The sequence below is a fragment of the Copadichromis virginalis genome, linkage group LG18 (assembly GCF_057382275.1).
Source record: "Copadichromis virginalis isolate Kocher_CV1m ecotype Utaka linkage group LG18, C_Virginalis_male_GT1.1, whole genome shotgun sequence".
NCBI lineage: Eukaryota > Metazoa > Chordata > Actinopteri > Cichliformes > Cichlidae > Copadichromis > Copadichromis virginalis.
In genome coordinates, this window is record NC_140635.1 from 16944508 (window position 1) to 16967279 (window position 22772).

The 22772-nt window shown below is 40.9% G+C and overlaps 1 protein-coding gene across 3 annotated transcripts; it reads left to right on the forward strand.

The window, feature by feature from the left end:
* The first annotated feature begins 1252 nt into the window (after nucleotides 1-1252).
* Nucleotides 1253-21674, forward strand: gjc2 (gap junction protein gamma 2). 3 transcript variants are annotated; one of them, XR_014916335.1, is made up of 2 exons: nucleotides 1253-1336; nucleotides 17083-17203. XR_014916335.1 is itself a non-coding variant. In XM_085438671.1 (2 exons), exon 2 carries the CDS (start codon nucleotides 19356-19358, stop codon nucleotides 20610-20612), a length of 1257 nt encoding a protein of 418 aa, XP_085294797.1. In that variant the 5' UTR covers nucleotides 1253-1336; nucleotides 19327-19355; the 3' UTR covers nucleotides 20613-21674. The 3 variants fall into 3 exon arrangements, 2 of the variants coding, with proteins under 2 accessions (XP_085294797.1, XP_085294796.1); XM_085438671.1 differs by lacking the exon at nucleotides 17083-17203 and adding an exon at nucleotides 19327-21674; XM_085438670.1 differs by lacking the exon at nucleotides 1253-1336 and adding an exon at nucleotides 19327-21674 and having other exon boundaries at nucleotides 17196-17210.
* The last annotated feature ends 1098 nt before the right edge of the window (nucleotides 21675-22772 follow it).

Genomic DNA, 22772 nt, shown 5'->3' on the forward strand with positions numbered 1-22772 from the left:
TTTTTCAAGTAATGAGTAAAGTAAGGGATTACTATTGCAAAAAAGGTAATTCGATTACCGTTACTTTCCCGTAAGCACGCTGCGATACTGCATTACTAAAACCGTGATTTTTTTGCGAGAGTGTCTCATGTCAATGACGTAAGCGAGTGCGACGTTCGTGACAACAGCTGTGTGCAGATCAACAATGGATAATATATCGAGTGCGGCGAGAGTATGAGCGTGCAGCGTTTAAAGCGTGGAAGTACTGACCTTACTTTGAGTTTAATTCCGTAAAAAGTGACAAAAACATTAGCGTCCATCGTGCGTGGGAAGAAAACTTCTTTTTACAGCGAAAAAACCCCCCTAAACTTCCAAGCAAGCACCGAGTGCGCTACCACGGGAATGTGAAATTCACAGAGAAACTCGTGGATTCTTCCACTGACATAAAGGCTGCGACACACCTGCACCAGGGCAAACATCCGCCTGCCCCACTCCTTACTCAACTCCTGCTCAACAGATAAAAAATAGAGCAACAGGACCGCTGAGTCTTTGATGTTATTTATTTTCTGCTGTGTTTTACTTACTTCTATTTGAAAGAGTGAGTGTAAACACAAAAAAACTATTTTATTTTATGTGCTGGAATGTGCAGAAAATAGGTTTAAATGTTAAACAAATTTCTTCCAGTCAGAGAATGTTGCACATAATTTAATTTTTGCTTGATGCATAAAGTTAAAATATTAAAACTAATAAAACAAGTTTTAAAAAGAGACTTCTTCATTTGATTACATTTTAGTAGAATCGGGCTGAAGGATCTATCGCTTTATTACCTATTCAGGTTCTAAATCATGTTTTTAAAAAGTAACTAAGAAACTAAGTAACTAATTACTTACTAAAGTAACAGGATTACTTTTGGGGGGAAGTAATCACTAATTAGTTACTGATTACTTTTTTCAAGTAACTTGACTAACACTGGTTATCTGCTGTTTTAACCAGCAGATAACAGTTTATAATTTGGGGAAGTAATCTGACTCATGCACCCACAAATATTTCTTAGGTTTAATGTTAACTGATAAATCTCTCAGTAAGTTAAATAGGCCTGTTCCTGGAAACAAAATAAACTGTCGATGGTCATGGCAATAGAGGCACATGAGCCGGGAACAATGGGGCCTTTGGCAGGATGCTGCTTTCCTGAGTGTCCTGCCTGTACTTGGTGGTGAGGGGTTTTGGATAAAAAGGCCCCTATTGTCTTGCTCATCCTTCTTCTGAGCTTTAGCAATGAAAGGATGCTTCTGGATGCCTGCCCAGCGTGCGTTACTATAAATTCTAAACACACTTTCTTCTTTACCCACATGGACAGGTAGGTGCAAGTCTTTTATTGTCCTTTGACTGTAGTGCTGTGGATTATGCTGAACATTAGTTTTAAAGCTTAAAAATTAATTTATGCATCAGTAGACGGGAAATCAGTGAGTGCCTCCCATTGATCCCCTCAGAATAAGTCAATTCTTTTTTTCTTTTTTGTACTTTATAGCTTTTTTGGCTTCATTAAATAGGAGACAGGAAAAAAGACACGCTGTGGAAGAGAGCCAAAGATGAATAATAACTACTGATAACCAGACTTTGGCAAAGTGGTGACACATCTGAATAACTTGCAGTTATGCATAATTGTTTGAACTGATGATCTGGGATTCTGCAGTTTTTTTTAGAAAATGCTTCAAGTGACCTTTTCAACTTGTGCACAACAAGTTCTCCTTCTTACGTCTTTGCTGAGTTCATTGTGTCCCATTGTTCTGAGTTTTAGTCAATCGAGTGAATGTTATCAAATTAACCATTACCAAGAGAAAAAACATCCGCTGGCCTTCTCAAGTTAAAAGACGTTGTAGAAAATTAGTTCCTTCACCTATTGTGAAGGATCAGGTGATAAGTTGGGGCCTGATAATTCAAAATCTTGTATGTGAGGAGAAGGGCTTCAAGCTTCTATTGGGCAGTAACCTTCATGATAGTTCTCCAGTTTTCTTGAAGGATTTTAAAAGCTCTTCTTTGGGTGTCGGCTGTTTTTTGTTCTATCCTCTGGCAAGATGATTGTACACTTCTTAAATAATAATACTGATAATGTTTTGGGGAGGTCAGTCCATGACTGATAGTTTTCCATTGTGTGTTTTTCTGTCCTCGTATGCTTTACTGGATTGGTAGTGTTTGAGATCATTGTGATGCTGAAAAATAAAGCTGTTGTCAGTTAAATGCTTACATACATGGTGGATCAAAATCTGACGGTATCTTTTTGGGCTCATAATTCCATCATTTTTTTTTACAAGATCCCCAACACCACCGTAGTTTTGTCTCCACTTTACGGTAACATATTTGAGTCACTGTTGCCAGCGTCATACCGTGACACCGTGTTATGGTAAGTTACCGTTCTTCAGGATGATACTGTTGCTGTTGTGCTATAATAGTCTTGGAAAAATTATGCACTGTAGCCTCTTTTACGGTGATAGTGACGCCAGTGAGATACCGTTATGCCTTTTGTCGTCAAAAGGCAAAGTAACATCATACTGTGGTTAAGAAATTGATACACTACCGTTTATTCACACTATGTGACTGTTACCATGCTTCAAGGTGCAATATATTTACTTTGGCTGAAATGGAACCAAAGACTGAACTATATTTTACCAATGACTGTAGACACTGCTGTTGTACTTCTCTGCTGGCCTCTTCTTTACACTGATTTTCAATACTGAAATGGTCTCACTTCCACCAAGATCATTTCTTTTTGAGGTGTCAGTGAACAACTGATGGACCGACTGCAGGGCTAGCTGCATCTCTCAGGTCCTGTGTCAGAGCTTTTAAAGACATTACTTTCAGATACTCTTCATCTGCTGTAGTTTTCTAGGCCTGCCACTTGTTCTTTTGTCCTCCACACATCCAATTTCCTCTGATTTTTAGGAACACACTATGAAAAGTACTGAGATGTGACAAGTTTGCACATTGGGAATCACTTGTTGATGGAAAAATACTATTTTATACCAGGTGAATTACCTTATCTTTTTTTATATTTGATATATTCAACAAAAGAAATGGGATAAAAATATGTGTTTTGCAAGAGGCTACTAATAACAAAGTGCCTAAAGATACAACTTAAAAGGGAGTCTCTTTACATTTTCTGTTTATGTGTAGACACAACACCGTTCATCCCTGCTTCAGGTATCTTTTTATGCTTGAAGGCTTCATTGGTGAGTGTTACATGGCTTTAATGACCCCAGAAAGTTTGGCTCCTTAGAAGTAAAATATGAAGATGATGAGAGAGATGAGATAGCCTTTATTTGTCAACTGCAGTTGCCCACAATCGAGATGACAGACCTTACCAACCGTACATACAATACACACACATCACATTGGGGAGATGGGTCACGGGAAAAAAAAACATTGAAATGTGTAACACAAAAGGATAATCTAGGAATGCACAGATATCAACACACCATAACACAATAAAACACAGACAAGCAACATGGGAGAATATTCCAGTGTGTACAGCTGGATCTGGGACCGCTGCAATCTTCAATCGCGCCTCCAGCTGATGCGCTGTCCATGGGAGGTAAGCATGGGAGGAGGCGTTAGATTCGGGGGAGGGTTGGTGATAGTATCAGTATCACTGTACATGTTTCGTGCGTGTGTGTGTGTGTGTGTGTGTGTGTGTGTGTAGGTGGCCTTGATGGAGGGACAAAGAGTTCTGACAACAATCTGTTATAATGGGAAGAATTTTTTGTTCCAGTCCGCTTCGACCCTGGCAGGTCTTCAGCTGGCGCCAGTGGGATAGCCACATGAGTAAAGATGGTGAATGTTTGAGTTAGTGCGAACAACTGCATCCAATTTTTATAGTTGGTCTAATGTCCGTCACTGGTCACCAATTCTCTCAATTCCCTTAATTCCTGTTCTTCTTCTCCAAGATCTTATCCATATTGTGTTCATTAACACAGTCTTACTCACAGCCTTGCCCATCGTCTATCATGTCGGCCAGCTTTATGGGATTTTGAACAGCTGTAGCCGCTTCTTGTTCTTCGACAAGCCAAGTCCGAGCCAGCTCCAATCAGCCAGAACTCTGTTATCGTGGTTCCGAATTGGTAGATGTCATTCAATGTCCTCCACCAAGAGTGTCGCCAGACACACGACGCAACTGACCATCGAATATCCAGCAGCAACCGTCCCCGCAGGACAATCGGGCACTCCCAAACCCAGGAGGGTGTGAATTTTGTTATGGGACCAGTTGATCAAATCCATAATTCTTTAGGTATTAGACAACAAAGACTGAGAAACTATTTGAGGGTTAGAGTTAGACGAGACTAGACGAAGACATAGAAGCAGCAGCAGGGAAGATAAGGGAGGGAGAGGGTGAAAGATGCGTCCGAATCCTCGGAGAGCCAAAGAGAGAAATGAGACATGACTCAAAACCTTTTCACAGTACTGTTACTTCAATATTTTGTGCTATATTGCAGTTCCTACTTTTCTTAAACAGAAAAACTGAACAACAAGAAAAAAACAATAGTGCAGAAATGTGGGGAGTTTCTCAGGGAAGCAATGTGTGAAAGCCTGAAAAAGCACGCAGTCATGCCTAACAACCTCGCTTGCTCTACTCTAAATCTAAATGTTGATTGCTAGGCAGTCTCTGCAGGGATTTCCGTCTGAAGTTTTTGTGCCATGTTAACATAGACTGTGATAGAAAATAATAACATCAATTTCAACTGTTCTGCACTCCTTGGTATATAATCTGATGCATTAAATGCCTTAAAATATTCTTCCAGAGCCCTCCGTAAAAGATTTAGTCGTTAACTCTGGAACAGGTTATTTTTATTGTTTGCACACGCTTTCAAAGTTCTTAGAGAAACAGGGCTGCTAGTATTCCACCTAATCAAAGCCTAAATAGGTCAGTCACCTGTTTGCCTTAGGTTGTGCAACAGTCAAACACCTTTTAAATGTCTGTTAAGAGTTCAGCAGGAGTCAAACTTGGTGTGTTTTAAATGAGTACATGCTTGCCATCTAGTGGCTAATAATGGCAATGCCAGAAGGATAAAATGAACAAGATTTAACACATGTAGTTGTTCAAATCTAAAAAAATATGAATACTACTGTACACTTAACATGCATTCAGTGGTATAATGAATAGCTGCATGAATAGTTGCATATTTACTTGGTAACAATCACAGTGACCTTGAAGGTTAATATTCTCCGGAGTAGATTAACTTTTCTTATCACAAGATTAAGACTTTAATTGTTATATGTGTTAAGTACTATAGTACTATACAATGTAACCATAGGTGGAGTTATGATCCTGATTGTATTAATTTACAACATTAGAAGATTAAAGATTTTTTTAAAAAAGTATCTTGCTGTTATCTGAGGATGTCCTGCAGCGTTGCTATCAGTGTCTGGAGTTCACTCAGTTAGAGAAAGGCAACGGCACTAAGATGCCCAGAAGAAGGAAGGAGCTGCCTTAACATACCCCTGACTAGGTCTGCTGCTCCTTTGAGCTTGCCCCAGCTCATTCCCTGACATAGACATTTAAGACAAGATAATGTCAAAGATCAAGGCCTCACAGCTCTGCAAGCAAAGCACTGTTATTTCAATTCTTTCTTTTTGATGGCTAGTTGTGAGTTGGATTGTATTGCTCTGATGGAAAACCTAATCAGAAAGTCATCATATGAATAACGGTGGTCAAGTTACACAGTGAATGTCGTTATGTTTATACGTTGAATTTTACAATATTAGTCAGTTTTTATGTTGCTACCATTTTTTTATAACATTTTGAAAACTTTTAAAATTTCTCTAAAATTCGGTTATCTTTCAGAATTTAACACTGAAACTCTGTATTAGGTTATAGCTTACAAACAGACCTATGAGCTCATGCCCATGGAGGAGGTATCTGTCAATACTTCCTCAACAGTATCGGTCAGAATAAACACACATGATCACCTAATCAGTTGTTACACAAATCAAGGTTAAGTTCAAGGTCATATTTCACAAGAATCTCTGCTCCTCCCAGGGCACTGGCCAGATTTTTGTGAAACCTGCACTCAGTAATCTCCCAGTGTGTTTTCATCCAAACTGTGCCTGAGATAAAGGTCAAGGTCAAGGTCATTTTATGGATACTAACCTGTGAACTGTGAGGGATTGTGAACTGGATAACCTACGATTTCATTTCTTTTCTTGTTTAAGACGGCAAATTTTCTTCTGCTTTCCAAACTTTTCAGCTGCTTTGTTTTCTTCTATAGGGCTCTATAGCTCTTTTGGCTAATAAAGATTACTCTGTGTTAAGATGTGTTACTCACTTTCAAATTTAACTAGACAACTGGTTCCATGCAAATATTTTTATTTAAACTCAAATCAAATTACATATCTGAGAAGATTTAACTAAAAACATTGCATAATTCATCCGTGTCACATTCACCACAGCCATACAGTCAGTTCTACAGGTGAGAATAGTTCAATATTGTAAACTACCTAATCAGACAACTACTAATGAGTTAATTTTTAACTGGCAATGAAGGCTGGCCTGATATAGCTCTGAAGTTTACATAATAATAATGTTTTAATCTTCCCCCTATAGATCAATGGGAGTGTGGATATATTATCTCTGTTAGTAATAGAGCTCTTTAAAATCCCTGTGACTGCCAGATTTGCTGCAGTGTTGCATGCTATTTGTCATATTTATCTTTAAGTGAATATGGACGTGCATGAAGACGAGAGCTTTTACCTGCATATCGGACTCTTAATGTTTTATTTTCTCTGTTCATTTAACACATTCAAAAATAATAACCAAGTCGACACTTTAATATTGAAACTAAACAAATATGAACTTTCACTTCCTTTGTCAGCGTAATGTAATGCACACTCAATACGAGTTGCTTTGCTCATGTGTGGGGGACGCAGAGCCCTGTCTGAGGGAAGTTGTTGGCATCCTCCTCAAGGCTTTTCATGCAGTCGCTTCAGTGGAGTCCAGCCTTAGTGAAACTGGCACGGGACGCACTCACCCCGGGGGTAGGAGATGCTCAGCTGAGAAACTGGGAGAAAAATGAACAAATGCGATGGGACTGCCACCACTCTCAGGCTGCCTGTGGGACAGCCCTTCACAGCCTGGTAAGAGTAGTTTAATGATAGTGGTAGCAGAGGATCAGAGAGGAGGAGTCCAAGAGCCAAGTTGCATGTTTTTGCTCGGGTGTCTTGTGTCACTCTTTTCTCCCAGAGGGTGGGACACATCCAAGTCACATGGTGGAGCTCGATCTGTTACATAAACACAGACCTTCACAGCCCCCAGTCTACTCGCATCAACTTTGTTCAGTAAATACATGCGGATAAACCTGTTGTGATGTCATTAGCGGCGTCCAAGGACAGTTGTTGAGATGTTCGCTCCTCCATGCTGCATCATTCAGCAGTCACTAGTCCACAAAACTTAAAAGCTTGCAGTGACCTCTTAAGACGTAACCGTCTGCGACTCAAAACTTACATTTATTTGGTTGGAATACTGATGCATGAAGTATAAGTATACAGTATACATGAACCAGGGGCTATGAAAATGGTTATGAAATGGTTTATATAGTGAGTATTCAATTCAGTGTATTTTTAAAACCTTTTTTTAATCTGGTAAATTCATGAGACATTCCAGTGTCTTTCTCTTTATTTTAAGTGATCTGTTTAACATATAACAATAAATATAACCTTAATGAATATTAAACACCCTCTTTTGGCTGTTACATGTGGCCAGTCCTTGTAACAACAGCAAAGTCAAACAATGTCTTACAGGGGAATACTGTGATATTTTCCTGGCTCAGGGCAGTCCAATCAATACTTATCAACATGAACTTCAGTTTCCCAAAGCTAGAACAGTCTGACTTGTCCAAGGACACAATGACTGTGTATCCAAAGCTAAACAGCCAATGGGTTGACTCTATGGGTTGTTTTTATTCAGTAACTTTGTGCATCTCATGCATTTAAATGCACGCAAAAGCTGAGTTTTTATTGTTTGTCACTGCCACTATCAATTTTCATATCATGTCAATTTTTTCTTAATCTTCTGCTGTAAAACCAGTAATCCTGCAAACAGTTATTTATAAATAAAATGAAAAAGGTAATACTCAGGCATATATTTTTGATTACATAAGGTGTTTTAGTAGATAATGGTTCTAATATCTTGACTGAATACATCTGCATATTAATCTCTTCTAATATTCTGAGTGCTTCCTTTGCTCAGAATGTTATGATACCAGAGTGATAAATGCAGTTCACATCAACAGTGAGCAATTTATACAACTGTTGAGGAACATAAACTCTAACTGACTTCAATTTCAAGTCACACAAATGTTCACTTCTTAGCTATCTTCACTGGACCATCTGCGTCTTCTGGATGATGGAAGGACTTTAGAGGGAGAGCAGTGCGTTACAACTTAAAAGCACGTGCTTAATGGTCCCTTAGGGAAAGCACATGTCCAAACGCCAAATGCTCAAGCCATTCCAGAAGCATCCCCTATCTTCTTTTCCTCACTGCTGCACCAGTGGTGCTTGCTACACCGCATCTCCTCAGTCAAATGGAGAGGCGAGCCTTGAAGGCGAGGCCTCTGGAGGAAGGCTCCTACAGGCCCAGATGGCTAGCACTCAAAGATTTATTAAGACCACAAATGACTCAAAAAGAATGAGATTTTAATGCAGACTTCTTTTTTACTGCTATTGTTTTAATCTGGGCATTTATTTTTGTTGGCTTCCTGCGCTCATAATATTGCAACAGTGTTTAAAGACACTGGAGATCAAGAATTTTGCATCATTTCTGAGTTGAAACTGTGATTTGATTGATGGTGGACTTGCTGATGTTGTTGAACGTTATTCTCTGCTTTATAGCTGTACACAGATCATAATTAAAGAGTTATTGGGGATCTGGTGAAAGTAACTTTATAATAATATGGCCAACGTGACAATGACCAGGCACATTTCATTAATGCAAGCCAGACACTAACCAGTTTATCTGTCTTCTATTAAAAGTAGTCGAGTTTAAATCTCTTCCAAAACTTGATGGAAGAATTCTTACTTCTAATCTTCCATGAATCACTTCATCATCTGTATTTTGGTGTTTCATTTCTGAAGCAATTAATGTAATGCACGTGTATGTGTGTGAGATTTCTGTTCATATAGCACAAGTCTTTTTATCATGATAAAATAAAGGCCATTACGTCTCTTTAGTAACAATGTATGCCGCTGCACTTCACAGACCAAGGTGAAAGCTTTAAGTATAAACACCAAGTTGGGAAAAGACGTGTAGCCGCAGCAATGACTGCGACCTGTCCACTGCTTCTATCTGGCCATCTGCCTGGACAGAAGATCTAAATATTATGACACTTGATATAACTGAGCATACCTGCTGGTTACATTCTAGCGGATCTGTATTGAGGCAAGGTGGCTTATATCTCAGTGACACTGCTGTCCTTACACTTACTGGCCTCCCCAAAGTTGTTTTTTCATGACCGTCACCCACTGTAAACTGTTATGTAATTGATAATAGAGAGGTTGCCTGTCTGCATTTATTTTGGTTATATTAACTGCACTCCAGATAAGAACCCGCTACACTCCTTTCTTATTCATTCACACTCTCTCCTTTAACATGAGTTTAAGCTAGTAATATCAATATGATGTCATAGCAGATATAACACCGTCACCCTCCGTCATTGCTTTAATTGGAATGTTTCCGTTTCGTTTCTTTTTTTTTTTTTGTTGTCGCTCACAGTTCATGTGGTTTCTTTCTTTCTCTTGTCTTTCACTGCTGTGGTCACCTACTTCCCCACTCACCTACAAACAACACCCTCTATTTCTCCATATTTTCACAACACGATCACGCAAACACATCAGCTCAACGGCAGCACATTCACAACAACCTCACAGCACGCACAGACTTGCAGGACACATAAGCAAGCCACGCTTGTTCATATTAGTGAATATTCACACACATAGTCAGACTTATGGAGTCTCTCACCACACTTCTTTTTCTCTTTCTATTTACAAACAAGGGATGTTTCCATATTCTCTCCACCTGTCTAAACGAAACACCCAGCATACATCATTAGACATACACGCACAATTAAGGGCATGCTGAGGTTTGTCACATGGAATGTAAATGGAGCTGGCACCAGAGGAAAGAGGTTAAAAATATTTAACCAGCTTAAAAAACTACAGGCAGATGTTGTTTTATTACAAGAAACTCACAAACCTGTCATAGGTTTAAATGAACTTAAAACACCTGAGTTTCCTAATGTGTTTGCAGCCGGTTATAATTCTAGACAACGGGGAGTAGCAATTTTAATACATAAAAATGTTAATTTTACAGTACTCGATACAGTTATAGATCCAGAGGGTAGATTTCTAATTATTAAACTATCAATATTGAACAAAAAACTATGTATTGTTAGTATATATGGTCCAAATGTTGATGAACCCTCATTCTTCCACGGTTTTTTTAGTGCACTCTCTGAACACCTTGATTGCACACTCATTCTTGGCGGTGACCTCAACCTTGGACTAAATGAAGAAATGGATAGGCTCAACACAACAGGAACTCAGCGTAATTGGCAGTCCACAAATATAATCAAACAGTATATGAACGACTTTGGTCTTTGCGATGCATGGCGCTCTCTTCACCCCACCAGTAAGGAATATACTTTTTTCTCGCATGTTCATCACTCTTACTCTCGTCTGGATTATTTTTTGGTCAGCAGCTCACTGCTGTGTGACATTTCAGACACTGAGATTCATCCTATAGCTGTCAGCGATCATGCTCCTGTATCTTTAACACTAATGCACAAGAATAATACTACGCCAAGTAAAAACTGGAGATTTAATATATCACTACTTAAAGATGAAGACTTTATTAAATACTTTAAAAAGGAATGGACTTCATATTTAGACTTTAATGACACTTCCGGAATATCTGCTTCTGTTCTATGGGAAGCAGGGAAAGCTGTGATGAGAGGTAAAATAATTTCTTTCTCATCACACAAAAAGAAAGAAGAAAACAAAAATATTCAGGAATTAGAAAAAAACATCAAATCACTAGAAGAAGCCTACGCGTCCCACCAAGATCAGGAAACATTGAACAAAATACGCAAAACAAAACTAGAATTAAATGAAACTATTAATAAAAAAACACAATTCCTTATACAAAGACTTCGCTTGCAGAATTTTGAACACAGTAACAAATCAGGTCGATTTCTAGCTAACCAGCTAAAAATAAATAAAGAAAAAATAACTATATGTGCTGCTAAAGATTTATCGGGGAACACAATATATGATCCTGGAAGAATAAACAACATTTTTAGGGATTTCTATGAAACATTATACTCACCACAAATAAACCCATCTAAAAATGAAATTGATCTGTTTCTTGACAACGTAACTCTTCCAAAATTACTAGACAGTCAAGCAATGGAACTGGATTCGCCACTGACGCCAAGTGAACTCCAGGAAGCCCTGATAAGTATGCCCAATAATAAGGCTCCAGGTCCAGACGGCTTCCCTGCAGAATTCTACAAAGAATTCTGGACAATTTTGGCACCAGTATTCCACAGCATGTTGCAGGAAATCGAGGAAAAGGGCAGACTACCACCAAATATGAATTCTGCCAACATTAGTCTCCTGCTAAAACCAGGCAAAGACCCTTTATTTCCCTCAAGCTATCGTCCAATTTCTCTTTTAAATGTAGACCTTAAAATAATCTGCAAAGCTCTCTCAAAGAGATTAGAGAAAATGACCCCCCTCTTAATTCATCCTGACCAAACTGGTTTCATAAAAGGTCGGCACTCCTCAACAAACACTCGTAGATTACTTAATTTAATAGACTACTCATACGATAAAAACATCGAAACCATAATATTATCTCTAGATGCAGAAAAAGCATTTGACAGAGTTAATTGGAAATTTTTATTTGCAACTTTACACAAATTTGGTTTTGGAAACTCTTTCATAAACTGGATAAGAATATTATACAATTCCCCAACGGCTCGTATCAGAACAAATGACCAGACATCCTCCAGCTTCTGTCTCCTGAGGGGCACCAGACAGGGATGCCCACTCTCCCCTTCACTTTTTGCAATTTTTATCGAACCTCTAGCAGCAGCATTTAGACAGGCTACAACAATTAAGGGAATAAAATGTAAGAACATAGAACATAAAATCAGTCTCTATGCGGATGATGTGTTGCTTTTTCTGCAAAACACACAAACCAACCTCTCTGAGGTAATTACTTTAATAAACTGGTTTTCAAGAGTTTCAGATTATTCAATTAACTGGCCAAAATCTACAGTTCTCCCCATTAACTGCTCCTTCCATAATTCTTCCTCTGCCCCACTGCAATCCGGAAATATTAAATATTTAGGTATTAATGTCTCTCCTAAGCTTTCAGACTTAACTAAACTAAACCACATCCCACTTCTAAAGAAAGTAGAAGGCGATCTGACTAGATGGAAATCTTTACCCATATCACTCATGGGAAGGGTCGCCACTATAAAAATGATGATCTTGCCAAAAATAAATTACTTATTTTTGATGATCCCTAACAAACCATCACAAGATTGGTTCAGATCTCTGGATTCATATATTTCCAAATTCCTTTGGAAAGATAAACCCCCGCGTATTAGCTTAAAAACGCTACAAAGAACCAAGGATAGAGGAGGATTAGATCTGCCTAATTTTCACCAATACTTCTTAGCCAACAGGCTTCAGTTCATCTCAGAATGGTTAAAACATACCTTCTTAGTTGAGCCCTGGCTAGATGTTGAACAGGCACTATGCAAGGATCTAGAGATTTCAGACCTACCATTTATTAGCTCAAACATCAAAAGACATGAATGCTTTAAAAGTATCAACATCAGCTTTTCTCTAACAGCATGGTGGGAGTTTCTAAAAATAACGGAGTCTTCATTAATCCCATGCAAACGTACACCTATCTGGAATAACCCTGACATATTACAAAACAATAATATGATTAATTTCCCAGAATGGAGTTGTAAAGGAATTAAATACTTAGAACATATATTAGAGGGAACAGAATTTATTCCATTTGACAGACTAGTTGAACAATATGGGATCAACAAGACAAGGTTTTTAGAATATCAACAAATTAAATCCATAGTAAAAAAGAAATTTAACCTCAGTCAAGTTGAATTACAAACACCACTAAGTGCGGCACATTTTCTTACTCTTAAATCCCCCAAATTATTATCTAAAATATACAGAACACTTTCTAAATTAGATGAATCAATATCCCTTCCTACTGCAAAGTGGGAAGCAGATTTATCAGTCAACCTAGACCAAAACTTCTGGTCTCAGATTTGCTTAAAAACTTTTAAATTAATTAAAAATCCCAGTCTGCAATTAATACAATACAAAATACTTCATAGAGTGCACTATACAGGTCATCGGATGTTCAAGATGGGCTTTACATCTTCCAACAACTGCTCACACTGTCAAGGCAATACACCAGACAATTACATCCACGCTCTTTGGTTCTGTCCACCAGTGCAAAAGTTTTGGCGCGAGATATGTGAAGACTTATCAAAGTGTCTGAAATGTAACATTCCAACTTCCCCCTTAGTGTGTTTGTTGGGCAGCTTAGATAATGTCACTTCAGAAAAGAATATAGCCCATATGATCTTCACTGCCCTATGCATAGCCAAGAAAACAGTCCTCATGAACTGGAAAAATAAAAATAATCTTAATTCTAACCAATATAGAAATTATCTATTAGATTACATTAGTCTTGATACAGCCTCTGCCACCACATTAGATCAATTGCTCTGGGCCCCTTTTATCAGCTCCATCACCTAGTGGGGGTGGGGGGTCATAGTTTGGTCCCGCCTTCACTGTTGTGATTGGTGAGGGGGTAGGGACAGGCTTAGGGCGTCGGGGGGTTCCCCGGAGGCATCTTCCTTGGGGGGCTCAACCCGGGGTAGCGGTCACGTCCGGTTGGGGGCTCTGTTGGCTCTCAGGTGACTGTTTCCTCGCGGCTGCGTGCAGCGGGGCTAGGGGAGGGTCTGTGCTGACGGACGTGGGTTACTGACCTGGCAACCTGGCTGCCCCTGGGTGGGTCCGGGATGGGCGTGAGGTTCTGGGGGCGCTCCGTCTCTGGGCTGGGGCCCGGGCCGGGCCTCGGGGGCTTGGGTCCTGGTTGGTGTGTTGCCGGGGTTGTGGGCGGGTGGGTGCATGGGGGCCCGGCCCTGGAGCAGGGTGCCGCCGGTGCGTCGAGCCGCCTGGGGGGCTCTTCAACTGGTGGGGGGGATGGTCACATCTTGCAGGAGCTTTCTTCTCTTCAGGAACTCTCTGCAGGAGGGGGAGATACAGGAGAGGTGGAGGAAGATCTCAGCCTGGGCGTTTACCGTCTTATGTAGTCTGGAAGATGTGTGGATGGTGGGGTGGGTGCAGTTTTCTCTGTGGTGGGGTTGGGTGGACTGTCCAGGGCTCTGTGGAGCCGGAGGGCGCTACTGCACTGGGCCCCGGTCTGATGGGCCTGGGCCCCCCTTCCCTGGCGGGTCGCGAAGGGTGGGAGTGCCTACTGGGGTCAGCGGGGGAGCTGGCCCCAGGGAGGGGTTACCTGCCCCTCCCTTCCTTCCCTCCCCATCTCCAGCTGCCTCCCTCTTCCCGCTCCTCCACAACCACCCACACATGCAGGGCCTTGGAGTGGGGGTATGTCACCAGGGTGCAGAGGAGGCTACCCCCCCCCCCGTCCCCTTCTGGCTGCCTCTGCCTCAATTTTATCCCACAACTTAGACATTCACATTATTCACACTCTCATTACACATACATATAGGATCTTGGGGGTGGGCACAATCACGGAGTCCAAATTACCATCAGGGTGTATACCTCACCCCTGACGTCGTTGCCCACCTCTCAATTTTAAATACACTTAGTCATTGAGGGCTAGCAGGAGGGACTATGCGCTTACCTGCTGCTCCTTGGCAGGTAGCTCCATGCCCTCCTGGGTTTTAATTGCACCTTAGAACACATATGCATCAACACTACAATGAGCGGGTGGAGGGAGGTTTGGAGTCTTCTCCCACCCCCATTCTCTGCGGCCTGCTGGAGCGGGAGGGCTAGTAGGAGGAGTTGGCCGTCCGACTGCGGTCTGGGGTGTGGGGCCTCCCTGCTGCTGCGGAGTCGGGGTGGTCTGCCTCTCCCCACCGCAGGGAAAAGGGTAACACCACCTGGGTCTGGGTGCAATTCCCCCCTCCAGGGGCAAGGGTACCTAGACCCGGTTTGTAGAGTACGCTTGGGGAGTGTGATTGTGTGTACAGCGTCTCTTTATGTCTGTCTCCACGTTGGTTGAGTGTGGAGTGAGTGCATATGAGAGCATGAGGGTGGGAATGGATGTTTGTGTCTGTGTGTGCCTGTATGTCTGTGACTATATGTCAGGTTGGGTATCAGACGCCACCTCTCTGGGGACACCTCAGGCCCTCCAAGGTTTGGAGGCCTATCTCCACCCACCACCACTTCCCCTGCCGGTGGCGGACTCCCTCAGGTGTCGGTGTGTTGGTGGTTCTTTGTGTCTGGGGGTGGGCGTCCGGGTACACACCGGCTCACTCCTTGGCGGCCGCTTGTCGGGGCCTGGGACCTGGGGCTCGCTCGGGCCCCTTTGGAGGTGGGGTGCCCCCGGCCTCTCGGCCTGGGGCTCGGTCACTCAGGCACAGCTGGGGGCCGGCGGAGCTCACGGGCGCGTCACTGCAACTCCCCCTGACTTCTGCTCCGCGGCTGCTGGGCGAGCCCTCATCTGGGACTCTCCTCAGCTCTTACTGGAACAGTGGCGCGGCTGCCCCTCTGTTGGTCTTCCATGGTCTCTTGTGTTCTGGGGGCCTCTGGATGTCTGGAGTTTTGATCTCCTCCATACCCGCTTCACACCCTGGAGGACGGGGCTGTGGCCCCCCCACACTCCCTAGCAGATCATTACATGGAGAAACCTTTGGAATGCAAGCATGCTGATCCACACAGGTATGCACACATGGGTATTCACAGACGCGGACTAAAGCTTTCTTGGCTGCTGCCTCAAAGCACACTGTGCGCTGTCTATCTTGCGTGCTGCACAATATCGTTTATTACTTAGTAAATACTGATATCTATGACTAGCTAGTTTATTGTGATGGTGCTTTGTTTTCTCTATTATTATGTTGCTCTTTGTTGTTTGCTGTCTCCTCTGTTTGTTTTTTTTGTTTTTTTTGTTTTTTTTTCTCCATACAGGTGACCCAGGAGTTCTTTTTTTTTTTTCTCTCTCTTCCCCCCCCTTCTCACCGTCTCTTCTCCCCTTTGGTTTTCTTTCTTTCTCTCCCCCTCTTTCTCTCATTCATTCCCCCTGTCCTATTTATTAAAAAAAAAAAAAAAAAAAAAAAAAATGACAAAGGATGAACTGAAGCTCTGCCATCACGTAATGTCGCATACTGCTGTTTCTGATGTCATTTAGGGAAAAAAAAAAAAAAAAAAAAAAAAAAAAGATAATAGAGAGGTTGCCTGTCTGCATTTATTTTTTGTTGATATGCTTGTATGTGACAGAAAGAGTGGGATAGAGGAAAATGTAGTGATGTCTTAAATGATCTTTTGAGAGAACTAAAAGTGTTTATCAGTCATTAAAATATAAAGGTGCTAGAAGCTGAGGTGCTTATTGTATGTTATCGGAAACAGAACGTGATAAAGACGATGACAAAGTGAGAAAAAGTAGAGAAAGAGAGAGAGAGCGATACTTCCATCATCTGTGTTACAAATGTTGCACACGAGCGTTGGGGGGAGGTTGACTGTGTTGAGATTAACGTCCTCCCTCAGCTGGGTGTTCGTTTCAATCTGCAGTACCATATCCTCAAGTCTGAACCCTTGGATGAGGGTCAGTTGCCAGAGGAGGATTTTTTCTTCTCTGCCTCTCTGTTTTTTTTATACTTCCTTCTTGGGCAGGAGGCTGGTGTAATAGAAACCAGACACAGGCTAGAATGTGAGGCATTCACAGCGGCGAGACTTCACTTCTTAACAGAGTGGAAAAACGGGATGAAAAGAAATTCCAGTTCAACAGGTTTAGTCATTTTTCTTATTTTTTTGTGATTCTGGAAGTGATCAGTAAGACGGAGAAGGCCAGGACATTAGGATGGAAGTGGTATTCCATGGATCAGACTGTGGAGGGGATATCTAGAGAGGGCAAAGGAGACCTTCAGGATGGGGGAAACGTGCAACTTTTCCAGGTGAGTTGTTTCTAGCCGACTTTCTTCTCTAGTCTAAACCAACTAGATATTTTAATATTTTTTCAACTACAGACTTGCATCATGGCAGCATGGATGTGTTTGCGTGGACGTGTTTCAGAAAAAAAAAACCTTGCTGAAAGACATTTTGACACTACTGCAGCAGTCTTTCAAATATCAAACACTCTGACATATGCAAAGCAACTAAATGGAAAAATGTGTAGCAGTTGTTTTATATTGTACAGTGCAAAAAATATGTCCCAATCCAAGAGGAAGCTCGTCACTAAAAATATTTTACGATACTACTCTAATTTAGCCAGAGTTCCCATTCATAATATGGTTTTATGTAAAACATTATTGTCAAGATGCATAAACCACACATTTTAAATATTTTGTGTAATGTCCTATATAACTACCTCTAACTGCTTCACTAAATACCTCCCTGTTATTTACACAATAAACAGATTCTGGGACATTTGACAAAAAACATGGCAGCTCTTCCTCTTTTTAATGATTTGGAAAAATATTACAGCATTAAATTAAATTAAATTAAATATCCAACCTTAATTTTTACATGTAATTAATAAGAATAGTTACTCTACTACTAATGTAGGCCAATTTATATTAATCCTAAAAAATAACCTAAGAAAATCTATCAGGTTCTACAGACATTTAAAGCTCAAGGGGCTCATTGGGCTGAAATTGCTGCAGCTCTGCAATACAAACAAAACTGCACAAAACTTATATAAAATTTTCTAAAACGGTTTTCAAAACACATCAGCAGCGAGTGTAAATGTATAGGAGTTGTTATACGAATAAGGTTGATGTTAAGCTACACAGCAAATTCATTGCATCCTACATGAAACAGCCCTTCTGTCATGCCATCCTGGGGCAGAAGTGAACTGCCCACCATAGGTGCCATCTGCCTCCATGACGCCGTAGCCCTCCCCAGCGTCAGCAGTGCTGGATCTGCAGGGGAGGCCTCGTGGCAGAGCAACAAGCCTCTCCTGTTCTCTCAGATGGCAGCAGAGATGGCACATCACACGCCAGGGAATGCAGTGTTGCATTCATGAGATCACCGTGAACCATGAATGAAGGGACAGAAGTACTACGCTGTTTCCCTCCATTACAGTTGCCTCACTGAGTCAGTTGTGATGCAGGCTATGAGAAGAGTATGACACTGTGAGATCTCATTTCTGTGTAGGATCATTGGCGTGGAGTTTTAAAACAAAGCTTGCAGTATGTTTCTGAAGAGGCGCTCTTTGGTTTCCGAACTGGCTCGAGTTCTTTTCTTGTAGCAATCGGTTTTGTTCTGTCTAATCAAATGATTGATGGCGCGTTTGTTTGTTTGGCTGATGGAATGCTTTCTTTTTGTCTTTTAATCTTCCCTGAGCTATTTTGTACTATTTCAACCATGTCAAAAACTATTCCAGGATGTCCTAATGACTTTACCCTATGCATCAACACAAGCCTTTGTTTATTTGTGGCTGTGCAATCACTTGAAAAGAGAAATAGCCTTTACAAAAAGAAGTAGTCAAGTGAGCTGGTCACAGGTCCACACTGTATGTTTCGGCAAGTCTGCTTGCAAAGTGACTGTTTAAGTCTGAGATAGCAACAAAATCAGTGAAACACCTTCATTATAAAATTAAAATTAATTTGCAATAATTGCCTTTCTCTTGAAAAATGACGCCACACTTTTCAGCAAAAACTTCACTAACAGAAAATATTTTAAGACTATAATTTGGTCTTAAGTTTAAGGAAACTCAGATGCTTTGCTGTTCAGGGACTGTAAATTACTTCTGGGTTTGTTTTCTTGTCATCGTCTTCCTGGGATCTAAAAAGCTGCGGGGTTTTTTTAATAATATTTTGGTATATTTTTGGTAATTGTATCTTTATACAGAGTAAAAAAAAATTAATTTAATTGTCACTTAAAACCATTTTAGTTAGAGAACACCACACAATGAATACAATGGGTTGATTAGTCAAAGACTCGAGTTCATTACAGTTCTAAATGACAGTTTGCTAAAATGTAAAATGTTCACATCATCAGTCCAAAACATCTCTTGAATAGTTCCTTACTTACATTTAATTATTACTTATCTTGTTTTCTTTTTAACAGATTCTAGTTGAAAAGCTTCTTAGAGCAACATGAGCTGGAGCTTTCTCACTCGCCTCCTGGAAGAGATCCACAACCACTCCACCTTCGTGGGGAAAGTGTGGCTGACTGTGCTCATCATCTTTCGCATTGTGCTCACAGCAGTCGGAGGTGAGTCCATCTACTCGGACGAGCAGACCAAGTTCACCTGCAACACCAAGCAACCAGGCTGTGACAACGTATGCTATGACGCATTCGCTCCCCTCTCGCATGTTCGCTTCTGGGTCTTCCAGATCATCATGATCTCCACTCCCTCTGTCATGTACATGGGTTATGCCATCCACAAGATTGCCCGAAGTTCAGAGGAGGAGCGCAGGAAGCAGCAAAGACTTCGCAAAAAGCCACCTCCTCACTTGAGATGGAGAGAGAGCCACCATCTGCAGGAAGTCTTAGAGGAGGAGGAAGATGACGATGCGGAGCCAATGATCTATGAGGATACACTGGAGGTGCAGGAGGCCAAACCTGAACCAGTAAGCAGTACTAGCAAAGACCCACCAAAATACGATGGCCGCAGAAAAATAATGCAAGAAGGCCTGATGAGAATCTATGTCCTCCAACTCATGTCAAGAGCTATTTTTGAAATTGCTTTCCTTGCTGGACAGTACCTCCTTTATGGTTTTCGAGTTAATCCTTCGTATGTATGCAACAGGGTGCCCTGCCCACACAGAGTGGACTGTTTCATCTCCAGGCCCACAGAAAAAACAATCTTCCTCCTAATTATGTATGTGGTAAGCTGTCTTTGTCTCGTGCTAAATGTCTGTGAGATGCTTCACTTGGGGATTGGCACTTTTCGGGATACTCTTCGCATGAAGAGGAACCGTGGCCAGCGGATGTCATACGGCTACCCATTCTCCCGTAACATCCCAGCGTCCCCTCCAGGGTACAATCTTGTGATGAAGACAGAAAAGCCTAGCAGGATCCCCAACAGCCTCATCACACATGAGCAGAATATGGCCAATGTGGCCCAGGAGCAGCAGTGCACCAGCCCAGATGAGAATATCCCCTCTGATCTTGCAAGTCTGCACCGGCATCTACGGGTTGCACAAGAGCAGCTTGATATGGCTTTTCAAACCTACCAAACCAAAAACAACCAACAAACCTCCAGAACCAGTAGTCCTGTGTCGGGAGGCACTATGGCTGAGCAGAATCGAGTTAATACAGTCCAAGAGAAACAAGGAGCAAGACCCAAGTCAGCCACAGAGAAGGCTGCATCCATTGTAAAAAATGGGAAGACTTCTGTCTGGATCTAGTGATAAATTTCCTTTAGTAGATAACAGTGAAAACTATCAAGTCCCCAGAATTTCAAAGTGACCCAGGTGGAGGATGTGTTTGTGTGAGATACAACTTTGGACGATAACAAGTGAAATTTCAGTCTCACTATTTTAAAGAAGTACAAAGTAGGAAGACAATTTGGGGGAATAGAAAATAAACACGAAGGAATTATTAACTCCAGTATCATAAATCTTCTTTGTTACTGTAGCGTGTCATATTGTTCTTGCAATAGATTTTGGTTATAGGCTAACAAATGCTTGCTCAGTTTATTCATCTACTTCCAATTAAAATGTCAAAGCATAAACAGACTGCTTCAAGCGAATTACCATGACTGATTTGAAGAAATTTTACTTTGAAAGGACACAAGTGGATCTAAACCTGAAAATGCAGTCTAAGACACTGTACACATGCACAATGGCTCATTCTGAAGAATGATGAATGTTATTATTATTAGAAAGATGCATGTTTAAAATTAGAAGTATTTCTGGATGTAGTATGGATGAGTGTCCCCTCAAGAAAATTAAATGTAAAATTATATACATATAACTGTTTGACACTGAAAGCTTTAAATCTTTTTAGTGTCATCGCCAATCAATGTGTCCCAAAGCCTTGCAGTGTCACATTTGAACAGAAAGAGGTAAGTAAATAGAAAATAGACTAAATACTGATTTTATGCAATCTGAAGCAGATGATGCATGCTTTGCAGCTGGGAACATACAGCATAGACATAGGCTATAGTACAAATCCTGTCCTTAGCTATTCAATAAGCTCCTAAGTCTTGGCATGTTAAATGAGATTATTACCTTTTTTCTGTTTCTATAATTGCTTTCATAATAATGGTTAATCCTGCCTTCGCTGTTTTCATACAACAAAGTGCCTCAAACCTTAAAAGACTGTTCAAGTATTTTATTTATGAAACAAAGATAAACTTGTTTGAAACCTCAGATTTCTGTCTTTACAGCAGCACTCTGCTTTTGTCACTCTGTGCTAATAAAGAAAGTGTTTCTAAAAGTGCAAACGCTTTAAAGTTGTTTTTTTTATTGAAGTCTGACTAAAAATTAGAGCATTGAAGAAAGTTAGGATGTTACTGCAGGTCCTTCTCAATCACTTCTGACCATCTGCTGGTTGAGCCTTATCTTAAAATGGGGTCATACCTTTCCTGTCATTGCACCAGGACTTTGGAATTTCTCCCAAGTGACCTCAGACAAGCATCGACTCTGAACCTTTTTAAACCTAAGCTGAAGAGATACCTTTTTTGTTTGTTTGTTTAGCTTTTAGATATTCTTACTTAAGTAAATAAATGAGTATATTCACTTACTTACTGACATAGTTTCATTTCTATTTGTGCTCATATTAATCTGGGCAAACTGCATTCAAATAAAATAAAGGCTATTTCTCCTTTTTATGTAATCAATGCCAAACCTTAAGCTCTACAGACTGTGCATATGCATCTATTAAGGTACATATAGGAAATTTTCAGACTATCTCTCATTCCATTTGCCCAAATAATATTAGTTGCCCTACATTTAATTATTTTAATCTGTTGTCTTATAAAATCACAGCTAATGAAAGATCAACATCACAATGTGGGAGCTGGCTACTCCGCTGACTTACAGATTCACAGCACCACGATAGTATTAAAACAAGAACATTCACAGAGCGTTACTCCCCCTGAAGGCCAAGGCCTAGACCACATGTGTCGAACTCCAGGCCTCGAGGGCCGGTGTCCTGCAGGTTTTTAGATGTGTCCTTGATCCAACACAGGTGATTTAAATGGATAAATTACCTCCTCAACATGTCTTGAAGTTCTCCAGAGGCTGGTAATGAACTGATCACTTGATTCAGGTGTGTTGACCCAGAGTGAGATCTAAAACCTGCAGGACACCGGCCCTCGAGGCCTGGAGTTCAACACCCCTGGCCTAGACTAAAACTTTGATGTTTTTATTACAAACTGGTATCAGCCTGTTATGGTGTCATTCTACAGAGGGTTGTACAGCTCTCTCCATGCCCTTTCATATGCTATATTACTCAATATGGTTTCTTTACATTTTATTTTCAAAGTCGATTTTGACCTTGAGCACTATCTGTCATATATTTAGCCAACCTAGGTACTCATGTCCCTCAAGGCCTTTGTAAAG

Bases quoted from the DNA above. Each gene is read 5' to 3' on its own strand.
- gjc2 (XM_085438671.1), top strand. From the start codon at position 19,356: ATGAGCTGGAGCTTTCTCACTCGCCTCCTGGAAGAGATCCACAACCAC.